The sequence below is a fragment of the Taudactylus pleione genome, unplaced genomic scaffold (assembly GCF_031769625.1).
Source record: "Taudactylus pleione unplaced genomic scaffold, aTauple2 ptg000431l, whole genome shotgun sequence".
Taxonomy (NCBI): Eukaryota; Metazoa; Chordata; class Amphibia; order Anura; family Myobatrachidae; genus Taudactylus; species Taudactylus pleione.
This window is the reverse complement of record NW_028284833.1, coordinates 3,684,110-3,710,476: the sequence shown is the minus strand read 5'-3', so window position 1 is coordinate 3,710,476 and position 26,367 is coordinate 3,684,110. Positions and strand designations below refer to the sequence as shown.

Sequence of the window (26,367 nt, the reverse complement as noted above, 5' to 3'; positions counted from 1 at the left end):
ATTAATAGTCTATCTCATAGCTGATAGCTGATTGGTTGCTTTGCTTTACAGCTCATTTTTTGCCTTTGCACTTTGTCCTCTTGGTTCTGTAAAACATAGCTCTCAACAATTGAAAATATCAAAGTGGGACACAGCAGAAAGGTGACGTGGTCATGTCCTGTTAGGGGCATGTACAGGTCACAGTGGGGCCGGCTTCCAATATGCTAGGCTGTTCCCTTTCCCTCCCCCAAAACACCACTTTAGTGTACAATGTTGACATATTTCCAAACTGTACCCAAACGTGACAAAATCCACAAATCGGGACAGTAAAAGAGGGATACACCTGCTTCTGCATTTGTGCATATTCACCTTGAAATGTAGATGGAGGGGGGTAGTGGTAGCCAGCGGCAGTGCATGCACCAAAAGGGGTGGTGCTTTGTGTAAAAGGGGAGGTGCATCAGAAAAAAAAACAGGGCGGGGCCTCGTGGCACCCCCGTTTACGTCACTGTGGGGGCGTGCCCAGCACTATCTGAGATGCTGGGCAGCTCCCACACTAGTTAATAGATGCCGTGCGGCATCTGGTCTACCTCTGCTTACCCGCTGCCCGCAGCGGTTTGCTCACAACCCCCCCCACCCCCCACTGCGGGACACTGCGGCCCATGGGTGGGACAGCGGAATAGTCCCAGAAAAACCTTTTATGGTTGGAATCGGTATGAAATACCACCAGCCGCATCGATTCCCGGCAGCGCCTGGCCGACAACAGCAGAGTTCCCGCCAGTGGAAGCCCGACAGCGCTGGAAATCCCGATAATGAATAGGTAGGTACTAACTAACCTAACCCCCTAACCCTCCTTAGGGGTGCCTAACCCTAACCTCCCCCCCAAGTGCCTAACCCTAATCCCCCCTCTAAGTGCCTAACCCTAACCCCCCCTTCCCCGCTGCCTAAACCTATGTCCCGCGGGGGGGTGCCTAACCCTAAGTCCCCCCCGAGGGTGCCTAACCCTCCCTTCCCCTAGCCTAACCCTCCCGGGGGGGTTCCTAACTCTTAAGTCCCCCCTGGGTGCCCTAAACCTAACCCACCCACCCCCACGGCTGTCCGTTCGCGGCGCCCGGCATCCCTTCGTTCGGTCTCCCGGCGTTGGGGAAATGTCAGGCATCTACATCTAGACGCCCGGCATTTCATCCCTCGCCGGATATGATAGTCGGGAAGCCGGCTGCCGGTATTAAGGCAGCTGGCTTCCCGATTGTATACCTTATGGTTACTATAGATTACCGTAGAGAAGGAATAAGTGTTGGGCTGGGGCATAAAGGGCCGACCGGGGGAATGCAGTGGAAGGAGCTCATGCTTAAGGGGTGTGGCCAGGCACCACAGGGGGTGTGGCCAACCACCACAGAGACTTGGCCAATCATTATAGAGGACATTTCCTGCAAACAACATGGATAGTAAAGTGCATGGTCTGTGCCCCTTTATAAATACAGTATATATAGTAAATATTGATAGGTCATGCAGTATCATCTACCAGATTATGCACTGTAGTGAATACATTATACTACAGGTTGAGTCTCCCATATCCAAAATGCTTGGGACCAAGGCTATATTGGATATCGGGATATTCCGTGTTTTGGAATATTTGTATACCATTTTGAAAGGTCTTAGGAATAGGGCCCATATCTAAACACAGAATGCATTTATATATCATATAAACCTTATATACACAGCCTGCAGGAAATTGTATACATTACTTTCAATAATTTTGTGCATCAAACAAAGTTTGTGTACATACATGAAATTCATTTATGTTTAATATACACCTTATATGCACAGCCTATAGGTCATTTTATACTTTATTTTTAATAATTTGTGCCTTAAACAAAGTTTGTGTACATTGAACTATCTTACATTGAACTATCAAGAATCAAAGATTTCACTATCTCAGTCATGCTAAAAATAATCTGTATTTCTGAATATTTGGATATGGGGGACTCAACCTGTATTGGGAATGCAGTATAATGTACATGTGAATAATAATAAAGCACAACTGCTAATTTTGATTGGCAGGAAAGAGTTTCTATAGAAACAAACCAAGCACCCATGTTCCTCCATGTTCCTGCTGTACCAGGTACCTGGCTCTAGCAGAGTAACAATTAGAGTACACCTTACATTAGAGGAGGGGGTGGGGCCCACCGGGGATTTCAGACGTCAGAAAGCAACATTTACACTACATTTACCTAAGTAACCAACATTGCCAATTTTCATGCTGCATATGGCATGGTGCAGAGTGACAAGCTTTGCCCACAATCATATTTTACTGCTTCACTGCAGCACGATAGATAAAGATGAACATTTATCAGTAGCTGTATGCACACACAGTATATGCGTGTGGTAACCCTTAGCAACCAATTTCTTCATTTTGAAAGTAGCAGTAGAAAATTGGCAGCTAAAATCTGATTGGCTGATGTAAAGTACTGCACAAAATATACTTATTGTCCTTAAAAGAATATATATTTTGCATTTTGCAGGTACCTATGCTGCACAGTACAGACAGAGATGTGGGACTGGATTACGAGTATTCTCAAGGCTCAGGTAACAACATTACTAGTATTCATAGTAAAACTCAATGGCAATTAAAGTAAGCGTCACTATATGAATTTATTATACAATAGTACATAAATGACTAATCTTTATACTTCCCAACTGTCCCTGGGTGAATCGGGGCTGGGTTTGGAACGGATCTGGCTGGTTATGTACAAAGCAGGAAGTAAAGTGATTGTAATGCTATCACTTTATTTTTCACTTATCACCGTGATAGGCTCCCGTCCCGCTGACTCAGTAATGCATACCTCCCAACTGTCACATGGTACCGTGTTTTCGGACTGTCCCACTTGCGGGCCGCAGTGTCTCACGGTGGGGGTGGCAGTTGGGGGGAGAATAGATGCCGTGCGCACGCCATCTATTAACAGTGTAGGGGGTGCCTGGGGCAGCCCAGCATCTCGGAGAGTGCTGGGCACGCCCCGACAGTGACGTAAATGGGTGTGCCGCAAGGCTCCGTGCCTGTTTCCCCAGGCTCCACCCCCTTTACACAAGGCCATACTTCCTTAGGTGCATCTGGGCGACTAAAGATTCCTCATTTCCGCAATTGTGTCCTTTTGTCTCTCATAAAAGTCCAACAACTTAGTGGCTTCTTTGAACAGGCTGCCTTCTTTATACTTGTTTTCTCTGAGATTTTAAAACTGCATTCAGCGAGCACGCCACTGTTGTTCATGAAGATTTGGTTGTTAAGGCAGAATAATTTAAAACTATGTATTAACCAAAATGAGTTCTTGTCATCTACACACAGAAGAGACAGGCACTATCAATTCACTCAGAAACAATAAAAACTTTTTTCTTTTTTTTATAAATAGTAAAGTGAAAAGCTACCTACACATTATACAATTATTGGGCCAATTTGCGAATAATCAGGTGATCGGCCTGATTTATTGTATAGTGTGTATGAACGATCGTTTCAGTGTTTCAGCGATAAGACGGTAAGAAAACATCCACAAACGCATTCCTTCCATTATCTGATCTGTCGGCCAAGAACGAAAATCTCGGCCAAATTCCCGATATCGAGCAGTGTGTGTGCATTCTCTATAACCTGCAATGGCAAACGCAGGATTTCCAGAGGGGGGTTTCCAAAGGATTCATTTTAGAGTGAGTGTGGCCTCTCAATAAAGAGGGCAGAATTAGTACTTAACCAGCTTTAATAAGCATCATACAAAGTGTATTGTGTGTATTAATTCCAGCATATACACGATCAGTGATCACAGTAAGTCATTAGATGCGTCAGTAGGCAATCCTGCCTGAGCGGGACGTATTTATTTTAGATGTGGGCACCATTCCAGACTATTAGAGCAAGTCCGGGAGCCTGGAGGAGCAGCAGAAGAACCTAGCACTGCCCTGGACATATATCTATATATTGGGCTCTATAGCAGTGCATCCCTAATAGTGCATGTTTTCCAGATCTCCTAGTTGGTGCACAGGTTATTTATTACTGACTGATACATGTTAAAAGATCCACAGGTGGTGTTAATTATTTCATTTGTGATACTGAAAAGAACATGCAGCACTAGTAACAATCTATTATATTACTATTTCTATTGTGGTCATGGTGTGGGCTGGGGAGGGGGGTTTCCAGGCAGACGGAACCCCCCCCTGCGTTTGCCTATATTTCCTACGTTCTCCTGTCACTATGTCATCATCCTTGTGCAAAATGAGTGCGGTGTGGTGAAAAACCGGTAGCTTCTATGGAAAAAGTGCACAATGTGTAGCACAGATACTGGGGTGGGCAATTTGCTGAAAAATCGCCACGTTTCTCGTTCTGATCAAAAAAACCTGACAGTGTGTAGCTGGCTGTACAGGTCTTATTTTAGTGACAGTTATGTATATTGTCACATAGCTTTAGATCTGTATTCCCACCTAGAAATGGATTTTCCTAGGTGGGCCCTGTTGTGTGTATACTAATTATTGTGGAAATCAGGTTATACAGATACTGCAGCACCAATTATAACGGCCAATGAAATCACTGCAATGAGTTTGGGCATAGTTACAATATATAGCAATGGTAAACTAAACATACCATCTCTTTCATTCCAGCATGATGATCTCCGCCCGGTTATCTTAAGGCGTCACTCCTCCTCTGATGTGACCAAGCAAAAATTTGGCACTATGCCTTTAGTGCCAATCCGTGGGGATGACACCAATTCCGTCATGGTCAATGCTAATCAGACACTGGTGAGTTTATTTAAAGACACACTATGGCTGATGGGTGAGGTGAGGGTGAAGCAGAAGCAAAGCAGGTTTAATTAAATAGTATACTGGTGAGCTGTATGTATTGTGTTACACACACGTTAAAATGTAAAAAAGATATTACATGTGCAGTGCACACGTATAAACTCCTACTGCAGTTGACTTTAAAAAGGCTGCACCAATTACAGTCTATACTAATCAGAACGTTGTGCCTGTCTGTTTGTTCCAAACGACTAATCTGATTTTCATGAAAACTATCATTTTGTAGTGGAAATTCCTAGAAATAACCTGCACTTTGTTCTCGATCTGTTAAGTTAAAGTTGAGCAATAACAAAAACAACATGTATTGACATCATCAATGCAAGAGATAGGTGTGGCACCATGCGTGCGGCCGGTAAGGGGTGGGGGGAGAGGTCCTTTTGGCCCGCAGTCACTTGAATAGGATACATTACATAGCAGTCTGTGCACAGGGCACACAGTGACATTGGTGTGAGTGGTGGATGAATAGGATAGGCTACATAGCAGTCTGTGCACAGGGCACACAGTGACATTGGTGTGAGTGGTGGGTGAATAGGATAGGCTACATAGCAGTCTGTGCACAGGGCACACAGTGACATTGGTGTGAGTGGTGGGTGAATAGGATAGGCTACATAGCAGTCTGTGCACAGGGCACACAGTGACATTGGTGTGAGTGGTGGGTGAATAGGATAAGCTACATAGCAGTCTGTGCACAGGGCACACAGTGACATTGGTGTGAGTGGTGGGTGAATAGGATAGGCTACATAGCAGCCTGTGCACAGGGCACACAGTGACATTGGTGTGAGCGGTGGATGAATAGGATAGGCTACATAGCAGCCTGTGCACAGGGCACACAGTGACATTGGTGTGAGTGGTGGGTGAATAGGATAGGCTACATAGCAGCCTGTGCACAGGGCACACAGTGACATTGGTGTGAGCGGTGGATGAATAGGATAGGCTACACAGCAGTCTGTGCACAGGGCACACAGTGACATTGGTGTGAGAGGTGGGTGAATAAGATAGGCTACATAGCAGTCTGTACACAGAGCACACAGTGACATTAGTGTGAGTGGTGGATGAATAGGATAGGCTACATAGCAGTCTGTGCACAGGGTACACAGTGACATTGGTGTGAGTGGTGGGTGAATAAGAGGCTACATAGCAGTCTGTGCACAGGGCACACAGTGACATTGGTGTGAGTGGTGGGTGAATAGGATAGGTTACATAGCAGTCTGTGCACAGAGCACACAGTGACATTGGGGTGAGTGGTGGATGAATAGGATAGGCTACATAGCAGTCTGTGCATAGGGCACACAGTGACATTGGTGTGAGTGGTGGATGAATAGGATAGGATACATAGCAGTCTGTGCACAGAGCACACAGTGACATTGGTGTGAGTGGTGGGTGAATAGGATAGGTTACATAGCAGTCTGTGCACAGGGCACACAGTGACATTGGTGTGAGTGGTGGATGAATAGGATAGGCTACATAGCAGTCTGTGCACAGGGAACACAGTGACATTGGTGTGAGTGGTGGGTGAATAGGATAGGCTACATAGCAGTCTGTGCACAGGGCACACAGTGACATTGGTGTGAGTGGTGGATGAATAGGATAGGCTACATAGCAGTCTGTGCACAGGGCACACAGTGACATTGGTGTGAGTGGTGGATGAATAGGATAGGTTACATAGCAGTCTGTGCACAGAGCACACAGTGACATTGGGGTGAGTGGTGGATGAATAGGATAGGCTACATAGCAGTCTGTGCATAGGGCACACAGTGACATTGGTGTGAGTGGTGGGTGAATAGGATAGGATACATAGCAGTCTGTGCACAGGGCACACAGTGACATTGGTGTGAGTGGTGGGTGAATAGAATTGGCTACATAGCAGTCTGTGCACAGGGCACACAGAGACATTGGTGTGAGTGGTGGATGAATAGTATAGGTTACATAGCAGTCTGTGCACAGGGCACACAGTGACATTGGTGTGAGTGGTGGGTGAATAGGATAGGCTACATAGCAGTCTGTGCACAGGGCACACAGTGACATTAGTGTGAGTGGTGAGTGAATAGGAGAGGTTACATAGCAGTCTGTGCATAGGGCACACAGTGACATTGTTGTGAGTGGTGGGTGAATAGGATAGGTTACATAGCAGTCTGTGCACAGGGCACACAGTGACATTGGTGTGAGTGGTGGGTGAATAGGATAGGCTACATAGCAGTCTGTGCATAGGGCACACAGTGACATTGGTGTGACTGGTGGATGAATAGGATAGGATACATAGCAGTCTGTGCACAGGGCACACAGTGACATTGGTGTGAGTGGTGGGTGAATAGGAGGCTACATAGCAGTCTGTGCACAGGGCACACAGTGTCATTGGTGGGAGTGGTGGGTGAATAGTATAGGATACATAGCAGTCTGTGCACAGGGCACACAGTGACATTGGTGTGAGTGGTGGGTGAATAGGATAGGTTACATAGCAGTCTGTGCACAGGGCACAAAGTGATATTGGTGTGAGTGGTGGGTGAATAGGATAGGCTACATAGCAGTCTGTGCACGGGGCACAAAGTGATATTGGTGAGAGTGGTGGGTGAATAGGAGAGGCTACATAGCAGTCTGTGCACAGGGCACACAGTGACATTGGTGTGAGTGGTGAGTGAATAGGAAAGGATACATAGCAGTCTGTGCACAGGGCACACAGTGACATTGGTGTGAGTGGTGGGTGAATAGGAGAGGCTACATAGCAGTCTGTGCACAGGGCACACAGTGACATTGTTGTGAGTGGTGGGTGAATAGGATAGGCTACATAGCAGTCTGTGCACAGGGCACACAGTGACATTGGTGTGAGTGGTGGGTGAATAGGATAGGCTACATAGCAGTCTGTGCACAGGGCACACAGTGACATTGGTGTGAGTGGTGGATGAATAGGATAGGCTACATAGCAGTCTGTGCACAGGGCACACAGTGACACTGGTGTGAGTGGTGAGTGAATAGGATAGGCTACATAGCAGTCTGTGCACAGGGCACACAGTGACATTGGTGTGAGTGGTGGGTGAATAGGATAGGTTACATAGCAGTCTGTGCACAGGGCACACAGTGACATTGGTGTGAGTGGTGGGTGAATAGGATATGATACATAGCAGTCTGGCACAGGGCACACAGTGACATTGGTGTGAGTGGTGGGTGAATAGGATAGGATACATAGCAGTCTGTGCACAGGGCACACAGTGACATTGGTGTGAGTGGTGGGTGAAGACGCTGCTGCCACCAGTCTGTATAGGGCTGCTGGTCACATGGGCCACTTGAACAAAAGGCCTCCTATGCAAAGCAATACAACTAGAACACCTCAAATAAAGACATTTGTTGGCAGAAGTGATTTCACAGTGAGTGAAGCCGCGGGCAACAGCTAGTTGTTAATAAGACTATTAAAATCAGCAGGTTTTATTTATATTATTGGCATCTGCTGTCCTCCAAAAACATGGACTGCAACGATTTGTAAATTCCCAAATTATATTCTCCTGAATAAATAACTTCGGGATCATAGTTGTACGCTTTGCTGATGTTTTCGCAAACTGAACGATTATTTGACACTGTACATGCGTCTGAGTCGCAAAGCGCTATCGTCAGGGTACACTACCGTAGTTGCATGCTGCGAGTATTTATTCGCAGTGTGAGTGACAAGCAGGGAGAGTTTGAGGGAGGCAACAAGAAGTGTCAGCTAAAAGCGCAGGCGTGTCTCAACCGTTTCAGGGGTGTGTCACATCCTGCGTGTGCTATCCGTATGCAGGAATCAGGGCTCCGGTATTCCAGTTAAGGCGGCCATTCTGAGGGGAAGCAGTCGGGAAGCCGACGGACGAAATCCTGGCCGCCGGCTTCCCAACTGTCTAATCCCGGCAAGGTACTAATAACAGGCGTCGAAATTCCAACGCCTGTCATTAGACCTACGCCGGGAGCCCGACACCCGACATACCGATCGAAGGTAAGCCAGTTCCCGGGGCGTGAACAGCCCCCGGGGGAGAGGGTTAGGTTAGGGGGGCACTTAGGGTTAGGCACCCCCCCCCGCCCCCGGGAGAGTTGGGGTTAGGCTAGGGGAAGGGAGGGTTAGGCACCTCCTGAGGGAGGTTAGGGGGTTGGTTAGGCACCCCACCGGGAGACTTATAGTTAGGCTGCGGGGATGGGGGGCTAAGGTGTAGACACTTAGAGGGGGGTTAGGCACTTGGGGGAAGGTTAGGGTTGGGCACCCCTATGGGAGGGTTAGGGAGGGGTGGGAATTAGGTTAGCGATACTTACCAAAAGGGACGATCAGGATTTTCACCAGTGCCGGGCCTGTCTTGCTGCCGGGGCCTACCTCCCACCGGGTGCCAGGGACGTCCTCCCGCCGGGGCCTGTCCTGTTGCCGGGTGCCAGGGACATCCTCCCGCCGGTGGCCTGTCAAGGTGCCGGGGATGTCCTGCTGCCAGAGCCATCCTGCAGCTGGGGACGTCTTCCCGCCAGGGCCTTTTGAGGTACCGCTGCACTTCACTCCCGGCTCTCATATGTTCCAACGGTGAGTAGCCGCATGCAGACGTCGCACGGGGTCCGGCTGGGGGGCAGGGGGGAGGTACTGCTCCCGGGCAGCAGGTGGGGGCTTGCGATCCCGGGATGGAGCCTTGTTGGGCCGGCCGGTGTCTGGAAGGAAGCTGCCTCTGATTGGGTGAGGAGACGCCGCACTGTGGGGACAAGTTAAGCAAACATCGACACTGACTGGCTACTGGTTGAATAAACGCCGGCAGCGGCGATTGGCTGCTGTGGCGCTGGCAAAGCCACACAGTTCCAGAGCGTCCTAGAGGACCGGCTTAGTTTTTAAAATTGGGTTACCAACTGCCTATAGTGCGTAAAAACGCGCTATAGCGCGTATTTTGCGAACCGTGACGGAACCCACCTTAGTCCGGCGCTGCAGGGAGGCTCTGTTTGCCGGGCGCCCAGTCGGGTTACCAGCGGGTGCCCAGCTCCCTCCCCACAGCGCGGGCGGCAGCCGGAGGCTGGAGCTCACTCCTGAGCTCCGGCTTCCGCAGTGTGCAGTGCACTATGGGAGATACAACATGACGTCTCTCCCATAGTTCCGAGGAGCAGCCTGACGGACGGGCTCGGACACAGGAGCGGGGCTGAAGGTAAGTATTGTGGGTTTTTTTGTCATGTAAGCGGCTTCACTGTAAGGGGCACTACTACAGTGGGTACTACTACAGGGGGCATTACTACTGGGGATATTACTACAGGGGCATTACTACAGGGGGGCATTACTATTGGGAGCACTACTACAGGGGGCATTACTATTGGGGGCACTACCACAGGGGCATTACTATTGTGGGCATGACCATAGGGGGCAATACCACAGGGGGCACTACTACTGGGGGCATGACTACTGGAGGCATTGCATAAGGGGCACTGCATAAGGGGCACCACTCCTGGGGGCACTGCATAAAGGGCACCACTACTGTGGGCTCTGCATAAGGGGCATTATCACTGTGGGCACTGTCACTACTGGGGGCACCACTACTTCGGGGGCACTGCATAAGGGGCACCACTACTGGGGAAACTGCATATTGGGCACTTCCACTACTTGGGGCACTGCATAAGGGGCACCACTACTGGGGGATATTGCATAAGAGGCACTACTGCTGTGGGCATTGTATAAGAGGCACTACTACTGTGGGCATTATGTGTATTAGGGGCACTACTACTGTGGGCATTGTGTATTAGGGGCACTACTACTGTGGGCATTGTGTATAAGGGGTACTACTGTGGGCATTGTGTAAAAGGGGCACTTCTGTGTGTCATAACATGAATAAGGGACACTACTATATGGTGTAATGTGAATCAGGGGCACTATGGGCCTGATTCAGAGCCGAACGCTCTTTAAGAGCGCTCGCTCTGATTCAGGGATGTTATTTTTGTTGCGGCCTCCTGGCCGCTTGCTAAGCTGTGGGTAACCACCCACAGCTTTTGCGGGCGGCCAGGTTATGGTCGCGACCATCGGGGCTTGCGACGAGACCCTTGTGGTAGGGTCTCGTCCGTCGCAAGCCCCAGAGAGCTTCCTGCTCTAACAGAGCAGGAAGTTCTCCACTGACATCACTGGTGATGTCAGTGGTGCCTCCCATCCCACAAACAGCAGGCGTTCCTTCGGGAACTCCTCCGTTTGTGTAACGCCTACAAAACGGTGAGAGTTGTCGATCAACATCGACAGCCGCCCCTTTTGTTGTGAGTCTCGGAGCGAGAGAATTTTTCTCTCACTTCGGGGCTTGCGCATGCGCGCGCCGCGCGTGCACAGTACCCCACCATCGACCCGCTTGCGAGCGGGTCTGAATCAGACCCTATGTGCAGTGTAATGTGGATAAGATTGCGCAACTGGTGAGAAATATTTAATGTGGGTGTCTATATGTGTTTTCTTTTTCCTGTGGGTGTATATTGTGTGTTTTTTTTTTTCGTGTGTGTGTCTGTGTTTTTCTTTTCATGTGGAGCCCATGGGCCCCATTTCACAATGAGACACTCGCTAAAGGGGTAATGTCCTCCTTTCAGTATTTAGCAAACGGCGCTGAGCTTAGCTTATCGCTGTTTGCTAATGTACCGCTTACGAGTGATATAGTCCCCATTGCACATACCCTCATTTCGGCCATATTTAATAGGGGCCCCCACATGTTTGTTGCCCAGAGACCCCTACAGACCTTAATCCGGCCCCGCATCTTCTGACCACATTTTGCACTGTCCCAATTTAAACAAAATCATGTACTATGATATCAGCACAAATTAAGCTTTACTGTATCCAGTGTTACAGCAAATTGCCTATTTCATGTCCTGAAGTTGCCACTGTTGGGTCATGTGTGTTTGAAATGGTTCTTTTTAAAACTAGAATGTAGAAAGGACCTTGAGCTTGAAGGTGATGCCTGTTGTCACTAGCACGTTGTTTATGGCCTGCGCCCAGGTGGTACTTTCACCCTGGCACCTTTATTGTAAAATGTAATTCCCAGTTCCTCCTTCATACCTGATTTCTGTTCCTCAGCGCCGTCTCCACACACGAAGGACGATGTCAATGTTCTTTGTAAGTATTTAAATGACAGTATGCGGAACTGCATGTGCTCCTAACATGCTTTGCATGTTACATGTCAATTTACTAGGCCATAGGTTCAGTGCGACTGGCACAATGACCTTAACTGGTTTCTGTTCCCATTCTGTTATCTGTAACCACTGACAACTGGAAACTCCACTGTAAAATCACTTCATAGGGTGTTGCACATCTGTGTGTGACCAGGAGAGCCTGAATGTGCTATGCCAATGGGTTTACCAATAGCCAGAGTTATGCAGGAGGGATTTATCACCATCCCTCCAAAAACAAAGTCACTCAACTGACATCTGGTTGATTGTTGCAGAATCTCAGGTAACATTCCAGAATATCCTATATGTATATATCCTCAGAAATATTTTATTGGATTGAGATCTGGGAGTATATTAACTAATAGATTATATTTACTGCTAGTTATAAAATGGTAAAAGGAAGAATTCTAAACAAGCCTGGTTTAGCATTTATTTTTATTGCCGTATTAAAACTACTGGCCAAAGCCACCAATGATCGGCAGCTTTCGACTACCTGCTCCTTAATAAATAACCCCCCCCTCCCGATGACTGAGAAAGTCATGCCATATGGGGATTCATGCCAGGAAAATGCATCCCTTAACACTATGGGACCACCAGAAACCCTACACTGTAGGAAGCAAGTGCTCAGGGCTATAGAGATCTATAGGTTGGCTCCACACATTCACGTTGTTGCTCATCGAGAACATGTGAAGTATGATTCATCTGGCCATGATACACTGGTGAAAAGATCCTGATACCCACTGTTTCCCTTTGCTGGTGGGATTTTTTCCCTTAGAGTTGCTGACATCACGTTAGACAACGTTGCTCATGAAATATTAGCAAGTTGAATATCTTGGTCACTGAAGCTCCTGTCAAACCCAACCCGACCATTGTGCCTCTTGAAACCATGCTAGCCATAATTATAGTCACACAGAGCAGTTCAGCTTTGTTATGTCGTCATGTTGCTTCCTTAAATAACACATGAGCTACACCTGTGAGGAAGCTTCCAATAATTATTGGTGGTCCCAGAGCCGTAACTAGACTTTTTGGTGCCCTGTGCCAGAAAGAGCATTGACACCTCCCCCTATTTTTTAAATAGGGAGATAACACCCGAAAAAGGGCCAGGGTCTCATGGGGAAGGGCCAGTGAAGAGATAGGGGAGGCCAGGAGATGCTGGGGATAAAATAAGAGGACGCTACAAGTGAGAATGATAATAAACAGAAAATTGAGAGGTCCAAACAGCGCCCCCTGACCTGCAGTGCCCTGTGCCAGGTCGCACTACCCTAGTTACAGCCCTGGATGGCCCCCACTCACCCAGGTGTTTCCATTTTTCGTTTTGCCCACTACCTGTTTGTCAGCAAAGCAATAAATAATGCAGTTCTCAATGCAATCTTTAAAGCCTGTCAACCCACTCCTGTCCTATAAATTATTATTTATATATACAATGTAAGACTGGCCTCTATAGTGCTGTTCATTTTTCAATTAAATGTACTTTTGGCTATATGCATTCTATACTTATACTCGGGATTGGCGTGAATAGACTTGAGACTCCGCGTTTCCTTTAATACTGAGGCATGTCAAATTTGTGTTCTTGACGTTGGTGCACTAACATGATGCTCTTGGCATGTACTTGGCATGTGTTTGTTGTGTACACAATCACTCCCGCATGCGTTATGACACCATTGCAAACTGTTTGTTTTCCTGTTACAGTTAGAACATTATACATTGCAATTATTTTATTTTTCTAATACAAGGACTTTATCCTTTTTTGTAGCCGATGAAGGTGCATCAGGACTCCCTGGAAGAGCTTCAGGAAAAACAGGGTGACGAGCATGAGCCTGTGTATGAGGAGGTGGGAAATTTCCCGAGGGTTCCACCTCCAGAGCCTGACTGCGTATTGTCAACAGAACGGCTTCAGCTGCCTCCTCCCTTGGACCGGACAAAAAAGCCAGTACTTAGCCAGAAACAAATAAAGCCACCAGGATCGGAACCAACAAAGCCCCGGTCCCCAGAGAAACCAGAAAGGGAGAACTATAATAAGACTCAGTCTCTAGAAAGAAACCTTAGCGCCCCAAGTGACGTCATTAAAACAACTATACCCGATAGAGGATCTGGCACTAACGCCATAAAAACCGCTTCTCTTGAAAGACAGGTGGAGCCAAACCGGACTCAAACAAGCCTTGCGAGGAGCCAGGGTGGGAAAAGCACGCTGGACTTGAGCACATTGCCACTGTTCTTTGAGCCGACAGCCCCTACAGACCCCAAAATTCCTGCATGGAAGAAGACCTCTCCTCTTTCTAGTAATATGCAAGACAAACTTCTTCAGGAACTCAACACCATGCTTAGTAAGAAAAATGACACTGGGACGGAACCAGGCCAGCAAGTTACGTGACCAAGTAAAGTCACCATGAATATCTAGGACAACCTTGAACTGCAATACAGCATCCTGGTGCATTCCAGTACAGCGCAGACTGAGAAATGGCAACTGCAGTCTTAGCTAACGTGGTTACAGTGAACTGACTTTTAGCTTTGACTTGTGTTATATGTAATCTAAATATATTATTTGTATAAACAGTAATTCATGGTCCTCTATGTCTTTAGAACAGAAAAATGATACAGCAGAAAGTTATTCGTCACACGTTCATGTATGGAGTACTTGTCGTGCTGGAACTATTTAATTCTCTGAACTAAGTTATATTATATTTGATGAAAAGGCTGCCGGGTTTAGTATCATGGACTTGACTGATCTCCTGCAGCCCTGGTAGGATGCCTGTCACCTGATGTAACAGGAAACAGCAGGGCGATCAATGGCTGCAGAATGTCACGATAGTTGCTTTGACAAATTCATATCTTCAGCATCAAATGGAGTCAGCAATATACCCGATTGTAAATTCCACCCGCATTTACTGCAGATTTCATGTTGTACGCATCTCAGACACATCTCCACCGAATGCGCGTTACTAAGTGGCTGCGGGTGATTGCATGCAGACTAAGTTACCCAAGGCTGCATAGATGGAATTATCGGCCACTGTGTGCTGATTTATAAGTACAGAGATTCATAAATTATCATCTCTTGCATCAAGGATATGGCTGGTGCAAGTGTGTGCTAACAATGACGACAGCTTTGAAACCAAGCGTATGGAAAGAGGCAGGGCAGTCCCATAGATGAGTACTGCTCTGCGTACAGGCGATTATGCACAGTGTGAAAGCAATTGCGGCCTACATGCGTGAATCAGCCATAAAGTGCTTAGAAGTGTTGCAATGGCTGGCCGAGCTTAGGTTGGCAGCTAAGCTGTAAGTGTATATGTGGATCTGAGCTATGAGGTTTTTTTTTATTAAAACATGCAAATATCATCTATGTGAATTCTTACATTTTAAATATTTGCCTCCTTTGTTGCATGTTTGCTAGTAAATGGCTAGCCCGCTCCTCAGGGAAAGTCCCTCTTCCTATTTTTTGTTTCCTCTGGATTATTGAAGACACCTATGTTCTATAATATTGCGACTACACAGCTTCCCATACCTTATATATTGTGTAAAAACAAAAAGCCAGACAATCAACATCAAGAAATGTTTTGTTTCATCAGATAATAGGTTTTTTTCTGAATTAGTTCCAAACTTTGCCCTCTCTCTACATGCATACACACATCTGGAGGCTGAATCTATCCTGCCTGTACAGGGACAGGTATAGGGGCTTTGCTGGGAGGGTGGGAACACTGGTGATCAGATATTACCAGAATCTTATGGAGCCTACCTAGTAAATGATTGGGGGTGCTCACGTTACCCTCAGTATCCAAACCTGACTGTAGAGTATCGCACATAGACCTGGTTACTGGCTGAGGCAGCACAAACAGTGGGAATTCTCAAGCACACTAAGGGCTGATTCCACTGGCTGGTTTTACCTAGGGGGCTTCAGCCTATCCTGTAAACATCTACCATATCACCACGGCCCCCTGCATCTCATAACAACCTACGCCATGTCACCACAGTCCCCTGCATCTCATAACAACCTATGCCATGTCACCACAGTCCCCTGCATCTCATAATAACCTACACCATGTCACCACAGTCCCCTGCATCTCATAACAACCTACACCATGTCACCACAGTACCCTGCATCTCATAACAACCTACGCCATGTCACCACAGTGCCCTGCATCTCATAACAACCTTCTCCATGTCACCACAGCACCCTGCATCTCATAACAACCTTCTCCATGTCACCACAGCCCCCTACATCTCATAACAACCTAAGCCATGTCACCACAGCCCCCTACATCTCATAACAACTTATGCCATGTCACCACAACCCCCTACATCTCATAACAACTTATGCCATGTCACCACAGTCCCCTGCATCTCATAACCTACGCCATGTCACCACAGTGCCCTGCATCTCATAATAACCTACTCCATGTCACCACAGCCCCCTGCATCTTATAACAACCTATGCCATGTCACCACAATCCCCTGCATCTCATAATAACCTACACCATGTCACCACAGTCCCCTGCATCTCATAACAACCTACGCCATGTCACCACAGCCCCCTGCATCTCATAACAACCTATGCCATGTCACCACAGCCCCCTGCATCTTATAACAACCTAAGCCATGTCACCACAGCCCCCTGCATCTTATAACAACCTATGCCATGTCACCACAGTCCCCTGCATCTCATAACAACCTAGGCCTTGTCACCACAGTCCCCTGCATCTCATAACAACCTAGGCCTTGTCACCACAGTCCCCTGCATCTCATAACAACCTAGGCCTTGTCACCACAGCCCCCTGCATCCGATTCTAAAGATTCTAGCTTATGATTTTAATAGATATTTTTAGGGAGAGAGGAAGATCACTAGGGGTATATTTACTAAAGTGCATGTTTTTAGAAGTGGAATGTTGCCCATAGTAACCAATCAGATTCTACTTATCATTTATCTAGCACCATCTAGAAGATAATAGTTAAAAATCTAACTGGTTGCTATGGGCAACATCTCCACTTCAGTTTAGTAAATATACCCCCTAGTCACAGAGGGCCAAAACAATTTATGCATTTTTTTTTATCTGTTTTTATTAATATTTTGACCTTCTTCATGGCATACATTTGGTGTTACCTTCTTCACAGTAAAATAATATGTTCTAGAGCCAAGGTTGGTGGTACCACTAGCTGATCCTAAGCAGTTGCCTAGGGAGCCATTGCCAGGATGTAGGGGCATCCAAAAACACGTAATGAGTAACATAATGTCACACATTCAGGGGGTGATGTATTAAAATTTCTGATATTGTAACATCGAGCCTGATTGAGAGGTGTATCAAATACTGTCGCCACCGCCATTCCGCTTAGCTGATGTCTTGTGCAGAGACGCCCACCTTCAGTGTCTCACATCTGCCGCTTGCAAACATAGAATGAAACATGAGAAACATCGGTCGCACATTGAACCTCTGAGCAACCCTACGCTGTCTCCGAATGTTAGTCTCACCTAAGACGCCGGGAACGTTGCAGTTGGATACGAAGTTTGCAGGGGCTCAATAGGGTACACCCAGAAACCGGTCCCGACAGGCCTGCATTTTTGTAGCCATCTCCCGTTACTTCCCCCAAATGCTGACTGCCTGTCACTCACATTGGGAATAAATAGTTGGAGCGACTGCCGTCTCGAGCCAATTGCCACGCATGCGCAAGAATTTGTGCTTGCACTGATTTAGAGAATTGCTCCACTGTGTCCAACATGGACACTGCATCCACCTCTGAATCAGGCCCAATAAATCAACGGTAACAACATAATGTATAAATCCTTACAAATACGAAGTTGGGGGACATAAGTGGTAGCTGATCTCTCCAGGAGCCAATAAAACAGAGAAAAAGAGCTAATGGAGGCATGCCTCACTGTGAGGGGGCATGCCTTGAGCTCTGATGGACACCCCTGACGATCAGGTGGTCAGTCCAGGAAGTACTCTGGTATTGGAGCTCAGTTGCAGCACTGAGGAGGGGAGGAAATTGGAATATGCAGACAGAGGAAACACAAATGAGAAAAAGGTGAGGCGGGGTCGCTGCTAGGGAGAGACCTGTGTGTGTGTGGGAGAAATCTTTTGTGCTAGGGGGATCTTCTGTGCTAGTGTGAGATATGTGTGAGGGGGATCTGTGCTACGGGAATCTGTGTTTGGGGAGAGATCTGGGCAAGTGGGGCAGGTTCATATATGTGTGTATATATCTGGCTCTGATACTAACCAGTGCCTCCCCATCCATTGAGCTCAACGCATGTCCCTGGTCTGTCTTGATTGTCAGCTGACAGCAACTTTTCCCTATGGGCAGATGTACTAAGGCTAAAATGCAGCCAAAACTCTGTTCTGGTGTTATGTATACCTTCCCCGGGTTGGGTACAGGATGCCAGCGCTCGGGAGCCTGGTGGACAGGATCAAATTTCTGACAGAATAAGGTAAGTATAGTCTCTGGCCTTTACCCCTAACTCTAACCCTCCCCCCTAGTGCCTAAACCTAACCTCCCTCCATCCGCAGCCTAACCCTAACCCCTAACCCTCTCCCTAACTCCACTACTTAGCATTGGGAGGCCAGCGCCCGGATCCTGACTGGTGTCTGTATTCCAATGTAGGCATCCCAACAGCCAGGATAATAACTTTCCCCTTTCCCCTGCCTTCTCATGCTGTCAGCTGGCTTGGGACACAATGACTCATCTCCTTCTCCCTCTAGTTCCCATGATGCCTTGCTTCATAGGCTCCTCCCCTCAGATAAACAATCCTACCTTAATTGAGGATCCTTGGCGGCATCAGATCAGCGCAGTCCCCTTTCCTTTCTCCTTGGCATCTGACAATAGTCTCTCTCTGTCACAGTGCGCGTGCATGAACCGGAGCTTGCGCACTGACTGGCATACACATTTCTCCTCCACAAAAGAGTGTTTGCCGAGACAGCTCATTTTCACTTCAGCTGCCCAGGCGGCAGGTACAAGTAAATATGATTGGTAGTGCTAACTATCACTGCTACTAAAGTAATGGTGAAAGGATTTGCAATGACAGATGATTTTTGGATCAGCTGTCTCCAAGGCAGAGTCATGATGAATTGCTTCTGTGCTTGCGTCATACACCTTAATGACACCTTAATGACAAATGGGCTATATTTTCCATTAATAAGATAACAGGGGAGTCAGAGAGTTAGAAGAGACTGATAAGTCAATTAAGGTTCAGCTCCTTTGATGTCTGTGTTATTTCAGCAACTGCTAGGAATTACTGACCACACTTCTGCATTTACTGTAAAGTTCGACAGGTACAATAGATCGACGGGGTCAAAAGTTCGACATGAAAAAGATCGACACAAAAATGGTCGACACATTTTTTTTTATTTTTTTGTAGGATTAGGGTTAGGTTTAGGCACTTACTGGAGGGTTAGGGTTAGGCACTTACCCCCACGGTTAGGGTTAGCCACCAGGAGGGAGGGTTAGGCACCACGGGGAGGGTTAGGGTGAAGATTAGGGCTAAAAAATAAAAATGATTGTCGACCATTTTTGTGTCGACCATTTTCGTGTCGAACTTTTGACCCTGTCGACCTTTTGTACATGTCTAACTTTAATGTGTCTGACTTTTGTTTGTGTCTAACTTTTTCCCTGTCTAACTTTTGACTAACATCTGGTGTCTACCTAGACATTGTCTAACTAATTACTGTCTATCTCTTATACCACACCCGTTTTCAGAGAGTGGAAGGAAACCGGAGCAAACGCAATCAAATGCAGAGAGAATATACAAACTCCATACATATAGTTAAATTCATAGCCACAGGGCTGTGAGGCATTAATGCTAACCACTTTGCTAACCATGCTATCTATAACCACTTAACTGGCTAATATTTTTTCCAAAAAACGCTTCATGATTGAATTAGGTCAAGAACATCTAATTATAACTTATCCATCACAATTATATAAAAACAAATATATATCTTATTTTTAAACACCTAATATTAGTTAGGGATGTGCGCCGGACCATTTTTGCCAAATTTGAATTTGGTTCTAATTCGTTGTCCGGCTTTGCAAAACTGCGGTGACTGGTTTTGGATTTGGATTTTTTACAAAAATTGACAAAAAAAGCTAAAATCACATAAAGTGTTTTTTTTTTTCTTAGAGTATTATTAACCTCGATAACATTAATTTCCAGTCAATTTAGACCACTTCACAGCTTATAATATTGTTTTCACCATTATTGGCCAAAGGTTGCAGTGAGCTAACTGGTTACTAAGCAACAGAGCAGCGACACAGACACCACAGTTTAAAGCACATCTATGACACATTGCCACACAGCAGTGGCAGAAATGAAAAGTAGTGCAAGATGGAATTGTCCCTGGGCCCTCCCACCCACCCAGTGGGGTACGGCCAGCAGAATCACAGTACTTGTTTACAAAGTGGGCTTATTCATATTACACCGTACATAGTGCCCCTGATTCACTTTACACCATAAAGTAGTGTCTATTATTTATGTTACGACACACAGCAGTGCCCCTTTTACACAAAGCCCACAGTAGTGCCCCTTTTACACAATGCCCACAGTAGTGACCCTTTTACCCAAAGCCCACAGTAATAATGCCCCTTATACAATGCCCATAGCAATAGTGTCCTTTACACAATGCCCCAGTAGCGGTGCCCCCTATGCAGTGCCCTTAGTAGTAGGGCCCCCTATGCAGTGTCCCCAGTAGTAATGCCCCCAGTAGGAATGCATCTTGTAGCAGTGCCCCCAATAGTTATGCCCCTTGTAGTAATGCCCCCAGTGGTAGTGCCCCTAGTAGTATGCCCTCATTAGCAGTGTCTCCAGTAGTATGCCCCCAGTAGTAGTGCCACATTAGCAGTGCCCCCATTAGTATGCCCCATTAGCAGTGCCCCCATTAATAGTACCCCTAGTATGCCCCATTAGCAGTGCCCCCAGTAGTATACCTCCATTAACAGTGCCCCCAGTAGTATGCCCCCATTAGCAGTGCCCCCAGTAGTATGCCCCCATTAGCAGTGCCCCTAGTAGTATGTCCCCTTACACACACACACACGCACTGCGAAGGGAGCCAGAAGATGGAGCTCATGTGTGAGCTCCAGCCGGCTCCCTTCGTGCAGCAGCCAATGAGAGTCTGTGTGACTCTCATTGGCTGCTATTACAAACACACAGCTGCTGCTGGCGGCTGTGTGTTTGTTCTGTGTAGGGCAGAATGCTATCACTGCGGTCTTCCCTAAACTAGTGGGGCCATGACGTCGGATTCTCTTGCGAAAATCCGACATCAGGAGGCCGCCGTTCAGCCTCGAAGGGGAACAGAGTCAGGCGGGGAACACCCGAACAGGGTTCGGGTGGACTCTGATCCCCAATGTTCAGAGTGGTTCGGATTCCACAGAATCCGAACCGCTCATCTCGAATATTAATATCTATGCATTGCAGTAACACATGCGCGAACACTCCACTGCAATCGGGACTGTGATCGCAGTGACCACAAAGACCCATCGCAGTGTGATTGACAGGAAGTTACAGTCTAGGGGTGGTGACAGGGGGTGGTTGGTGAAATGCAGGTGTGCCAGTGTGTTTGAACGGCATTACAGGGGTGTGCATAAATTAGCCACTGTGATGCCATATACAGTTTGGGCTTTCACTGCATGTGATGAAGTTAGCAATTCCTGAGTAAGGTCAGAGCTTGTGCAAGTGTGCGTGAGGCTGTGATGGTACTCCATGTTACTGATGGTATCGCAGTCTTGCTAAGTATTACAGATGTGTGTAAGGTGAAGTGGGCGTCCTTATGTTAGGTTGCCTGCGTAATCGCAATAGCGATCCTTACTGAATCAGGCCTCATGTCAGGTAACGCACAGCCGGTCATGGTTGCGAGCGATACGACCACACCAGGTAACTGGTTAAAAACGTGTCTGTCTACAAATCTTTCAAATATCAAGGGATACATATCCATTGTGAATTGGAATTGCCTAGCTGCTTAAATGGGTCTGATTCAGAGATGGACGATAATGCAATTTTTACGCAGAATGAGCATTTGTTTTCCATTGTGCGAGCATATAAGCTGCAATGCGCATGTGCTGCAATTGTCTTGCGATTCCGCATACACAGAGGATCCATCCGCAAAGTCAGTGACTGCTAGACAGCGTTTTGGGGGAAGGTGGTCAAAAAAATACAGGCGTGTCTGACCATTTCAACGCTGTTACATGGGCGTGCATACTTTATCCCTTGCAATCTTCTACGCAGTCTTCGGCTAGTCGAACCCGCTGCAAAGGCAAGATGGGCGCTCAATGTGCGTCGATGTTACAGATATTTCTGCAGGTATACAATGCCGTACACATATGAGAAGGCAGCAGTGGGCATCCATATGCTCGGGTGATCTTTGGAACAGAGGCGTAACTGACAAATGGCGCCAACCCTCCAATAAAAAATAAAATAACTACATTAATTATTAACCCCCAGGTTGGTCTAGCCCATAAGGACCATATACACTTTCCCCTACTTTAAAACATTAACATGACACTAGGGGTAGTATAAATCACACACCTGTAGAAATAGGGAGACTATTTTTATTATTTCTAATATATATTTAATTTATAACACTCACTATATTGCAAATCACTGTTTATTAATTCCTTCATGCAAACAACACAGGAAAAGAGACTGCAAACATTGCATCACTAACAAAATGCATTCTGGGTAAAATAAATGACATATATGCAAATCATCCTACCTATAATGCATTATGACTTTAACATCTGATACCATTGTTGCCCTCAACACACACATTTTTCCCGATTTGTCGGGTAACCCCCCGCACCCCTGGAAAAGTAGGTAGATCTCCCGCATCCCGCCCACTTCCTAGTGAAGTGAGTAGGATGGGGAGATTTTCCAAGAAACTTGCAGGTCCGTAGGGAGGAGACGAGGCTTAACGATGCAAATCATGTAATTTAGCCCCACCCCCACCACACAGACCAGCAAATCGCAGTGATTTACTGTAAAGGGGGCAGGGCCTAATGACGGCTATAGTCTGGCCCTGCCCCCCGACGCTGAGTGCACCAGGTCCTCTCTGGCTGCTCCCTGAAAGGACTACTGTAAAGTTGGTAAGTTTGCTTTGGACACTTCCCAGCACCATACACAAACAAACCTTAGCGCTAACAGGCCAGGGACTCAAATATCAATGCTGCAGTAAATACAGAGGTGATTGCCAACCTCACTAAATGCAATATAGAAAAAAAAGAATACTGCGCTCTAATATTCCCGCAGGGACAAAGGAACAACACGAAGGTTGCGTATTCTATCAATATAACATTTAATTACCTAAAACAAACACAGTACATTATTTAGTACCATGCACACACAAATAACACAACATAGGACTGTACTAATACATATTGCATACAAGTAAAAGACAGATAGTAAATAACACAGGGAGAGGAAACAAATAGAGGAGTTGATCAGGCTCCAATAATCAGTCCCCAATACCACCTGTGAAAAACCAATAACATAAAAACTGGAGAATCTAATTACAGGACTCTATCAATATGTAACTGGAAATCCAGAGGTAACACTGGATAGCCTCGTATATATTTTGGGCATCTCCCTAGTGATAGGTGGACTTCAATAATGTGAGCCCATCGCAGTAATTGTACCAAAGTCACAAAAGATGTAATTTATGTTGTTGTGAAGTTGATAATAAAGTTGATACCATATGTTCAAATGAAAAATACTGATCCTTTTTCCCAGCACCATGACCAGGCTTCATGCAATTCCTGCACTTTTTCTCTCCCCGGCAATCTTCCTGCATAGGACCATAACAAGGACACTTCCTACAATAGGTAGGCTGACCCGCATAGTACAGGAAACCACGTTTCCCAGCAATATTGAAATTTGCAGGGGGGTGTATAACCCCTCCAATACCATTCTTGTCTTCTTTCAGTTTCCCCAGAAACTCTATCTCGCCATTCCAGATCCCATAGACATTCTGCAATCACTCTCCATTACTCACACTCTCGCAGTATTTTGTCAAAAAAAGCAACCACTATATATGGATCTGTATAAGGGTCATACAAGTGTACAAACAGAGGGCCTGATTCAGACCCGCTCGCGAGCGCTGAGCGCTCGCAAGTGGGTCGATGGTGCCCAAGTGCGCATGCGCACAACGGAGGAGGCTCCGTCGCGCGCATGCGCGAGACCCGAATAACGACGGCCAAGCCGTCGTTAAGGGTCTCGCATCAAAGGGGGCGTGCTGTCGATGGTGATTGACAGCACGCCCCCTTTGGTGGGCGTGGCTGCCCAGACGGAGGCGTTCCCATTGGAACGCCTACCGTCTGGGTCCGGCCCCACTGACAACTGACATCACTAGTGATGTCAGTGGGAGCGCTTTTGGCTCTGATAGAGCCAAAAGCACTCCTGGGCTTGCGGCAGTGAGACCCTACCGCAGGGTCTCGTCGCAAGCCCGATGGTCGCGATGGTCTGGACCATCGTGACCATCATTTTGGCCGCCCACTATAGCTGTGGGTGATCACACACAGCTATGCGAGCAGCCAGGAGGCCACTCCAAAAAGGAGCAGGGCGGCCCTGATTCAGAGCGAGCACTCTGTTAGAGCGTCCGGCTCTGAATCAGGGCCAGAGGCCATTCAGGTACAGCAAATAATACAATAATTTTTTTTTTTCTAAAATATATATTTATTTATTTTTTGAGAAAAGTTTTTATAAAATTTTCTACGGGTACATAATATAAAAGGTACGTCTTTAGACAAATATAAATACATCCATAAGAATTGGTATAAAACCAAAAATACAGATAATATAAACATTGGACAACTTAACCTCTGTTTAGAAAAGCAGCGAAAACCCGGTAATTTTTATGAGGGTCGGAAAAAGACTATGTAACTAGAAATGGAGGAAGGTCCACAATAGACGGGAAATTAGGGAATGTTAGTAAGGGGAGACTGGCGAGGAGGGGTGCAAGGAAGGGAAGGGTGGCGAAAAGAGCGTCTATCGTGAGGCCAACCAAATTCAAGAGTGCATCTCATGGTAGGTCAACCAAGGGGACCAAACCTCCGAAAATTTATTATGGCTTTCATGTATTTGACTAGTAATATATTCCAAACTGTGCACTTGCCAAATGGAATTGATCAGAGCGGTGTGAGAAGGGGGGGTCAGTTTTCTTCCAAGAGGCCGCGATTGCACAGTTAGCTGCATTAGTAATATGTCTTATGAGCGTTTGGGTATATTTGTCACAGTTATGGATAGGTCTCGGGAGTAAATATTAAGACATGCAAGAGGGGAGAGAGAAATTTGTGATATCTAGGATGAGTCGATGAACGGTTGTACAGAATATCTTAATCCTGGGACAATGCCACCAAATGTGTGCAAACGTTCCCTCCTCTCCACAGCCCCTCCAACATGCACTGGAGGACTGTGGAAACATGGCTCGGATATGCGTGGGAACTAGATACCATCTATATAGTCTCTTATAAGTATTTTCTGTTATTCTGACACATATTGAAGCCCTCGCCGCCAGCTCGCGAATCTTGGACCACTCTCTAGGTTCCAGGGACTTCCCCAAATCCTTCTCCCAAGCTAGTTCATGTGGGTCTTTAAGAGGACGATTATGAACAATTAGTAAATTATAAAGGGTGGATATAAGGCCTTTAGAAGAAGATCTAAGTAAACAGAGGGACTCCAAAGGAGAGTATGATGGATGAGACTTAAAGCCGACAGTTGAAGAAAAGAGATGGCGTATTTGAAGATACTGATGAAAGCATCTCCTCGGTAAGTTAAATCTGTCTTGTAATTCAGAAAATTCTGGGAATGGACAAAGGGGGGAAATGTCTCTTAGAAACTTAATGTTATGGGAAATCCAAGGAGCAAAGGTTCCATGATCTAAGCCAGGTAAAAAACCCTTGTTGTTCCAAAGAGGGGTCATAGGAAGTTGATTTTGAATTAGGGAGAAGGTTCTTTTGCAATAATCCCATATAGACAGGGAGAATCGGAGTGTGGGGGGGATGCAGGAGTAATGCGGTCTGTGTTTATGGTCCATCCAAAAAAGGGAGTATGGAGAAAGAAAATTAAGAAGTTGAGCTTCTAGATCTACCCAATCTCTAGTATGTGTGGCAGCGTGTGCAAGAACAGCCTGGGATAAATGGACCGCTAAGTAATATTTATGGAAGTTAGGTAAACCCAAACCTCCCTCTTTGACATTATAGCAAAGAATACGAAATCTAACTCTGGGTTTGCGGCTCGCCCAGATGAATCTGGAAACCAGCCGCTGAAGAGAGGTTAAAAAGTTGGAAGGAACTCTGACTGGAAGGGTTTGAAAAAGATATAAAAATCTCGGAAGTACGTTCATTTTGATAGCATTTACGCGCCCTATCCAAGAAATAAAGTGTGTCCCCCACGAGTTAAGATCACGGCGTATCTTATCAAAAAGAGGTGGAAAATTTGCAGAAAATAATTTATCATAAGATTTAGTTAGATGGATCCCTAGGTATTTCAAG

General features: G+C 46.5%; 1 protein-coding gene across 3 annotated transcripts in view; it reads left to right on the top strand.

The window, feature by feature from the left end:
* The window catches only part of ARAP3 (ArfGAP with RhoGAP domain, ankyrin repeat and PH domain 3), a 194,453-nt gene extending 179,223 nt beyond the window's left edge, over positions 1 to 15,230 (top strand). For 2 of the 3 annotated variants that reach the window (XM_088447431.1, XM_088447430.1), the window contains 4 exons: positions 2,499 to 2,562; positions 4,612 to 4,749; positions 11,819 to 11,857; positions 13,664 to 15,230. In XM_088447431.1, coding sequence (XP_088303557.1) covers positions 2,499 to 2,562; positions 4,612 to 4,749; positions 11,819 to 11,857; positions 13,664 to 14,281 — 859 coding nt within the window. In that variant the 3' untranslated portion in view covers positions 14,282 to 15,230. The remainder of the gene's footprint in view (positions 1 to 2,498; positions 2,563 to 4,611; positions 4,750 to 11,818; positions 11,858 to 13,663) is intronic. The other variant, XM_088447432.1, reaches the window with a different exon arrangement.
* The last annotated feature ends 11,137 nt before the right edge of the window (positions 15,231 to 26,367 follow it).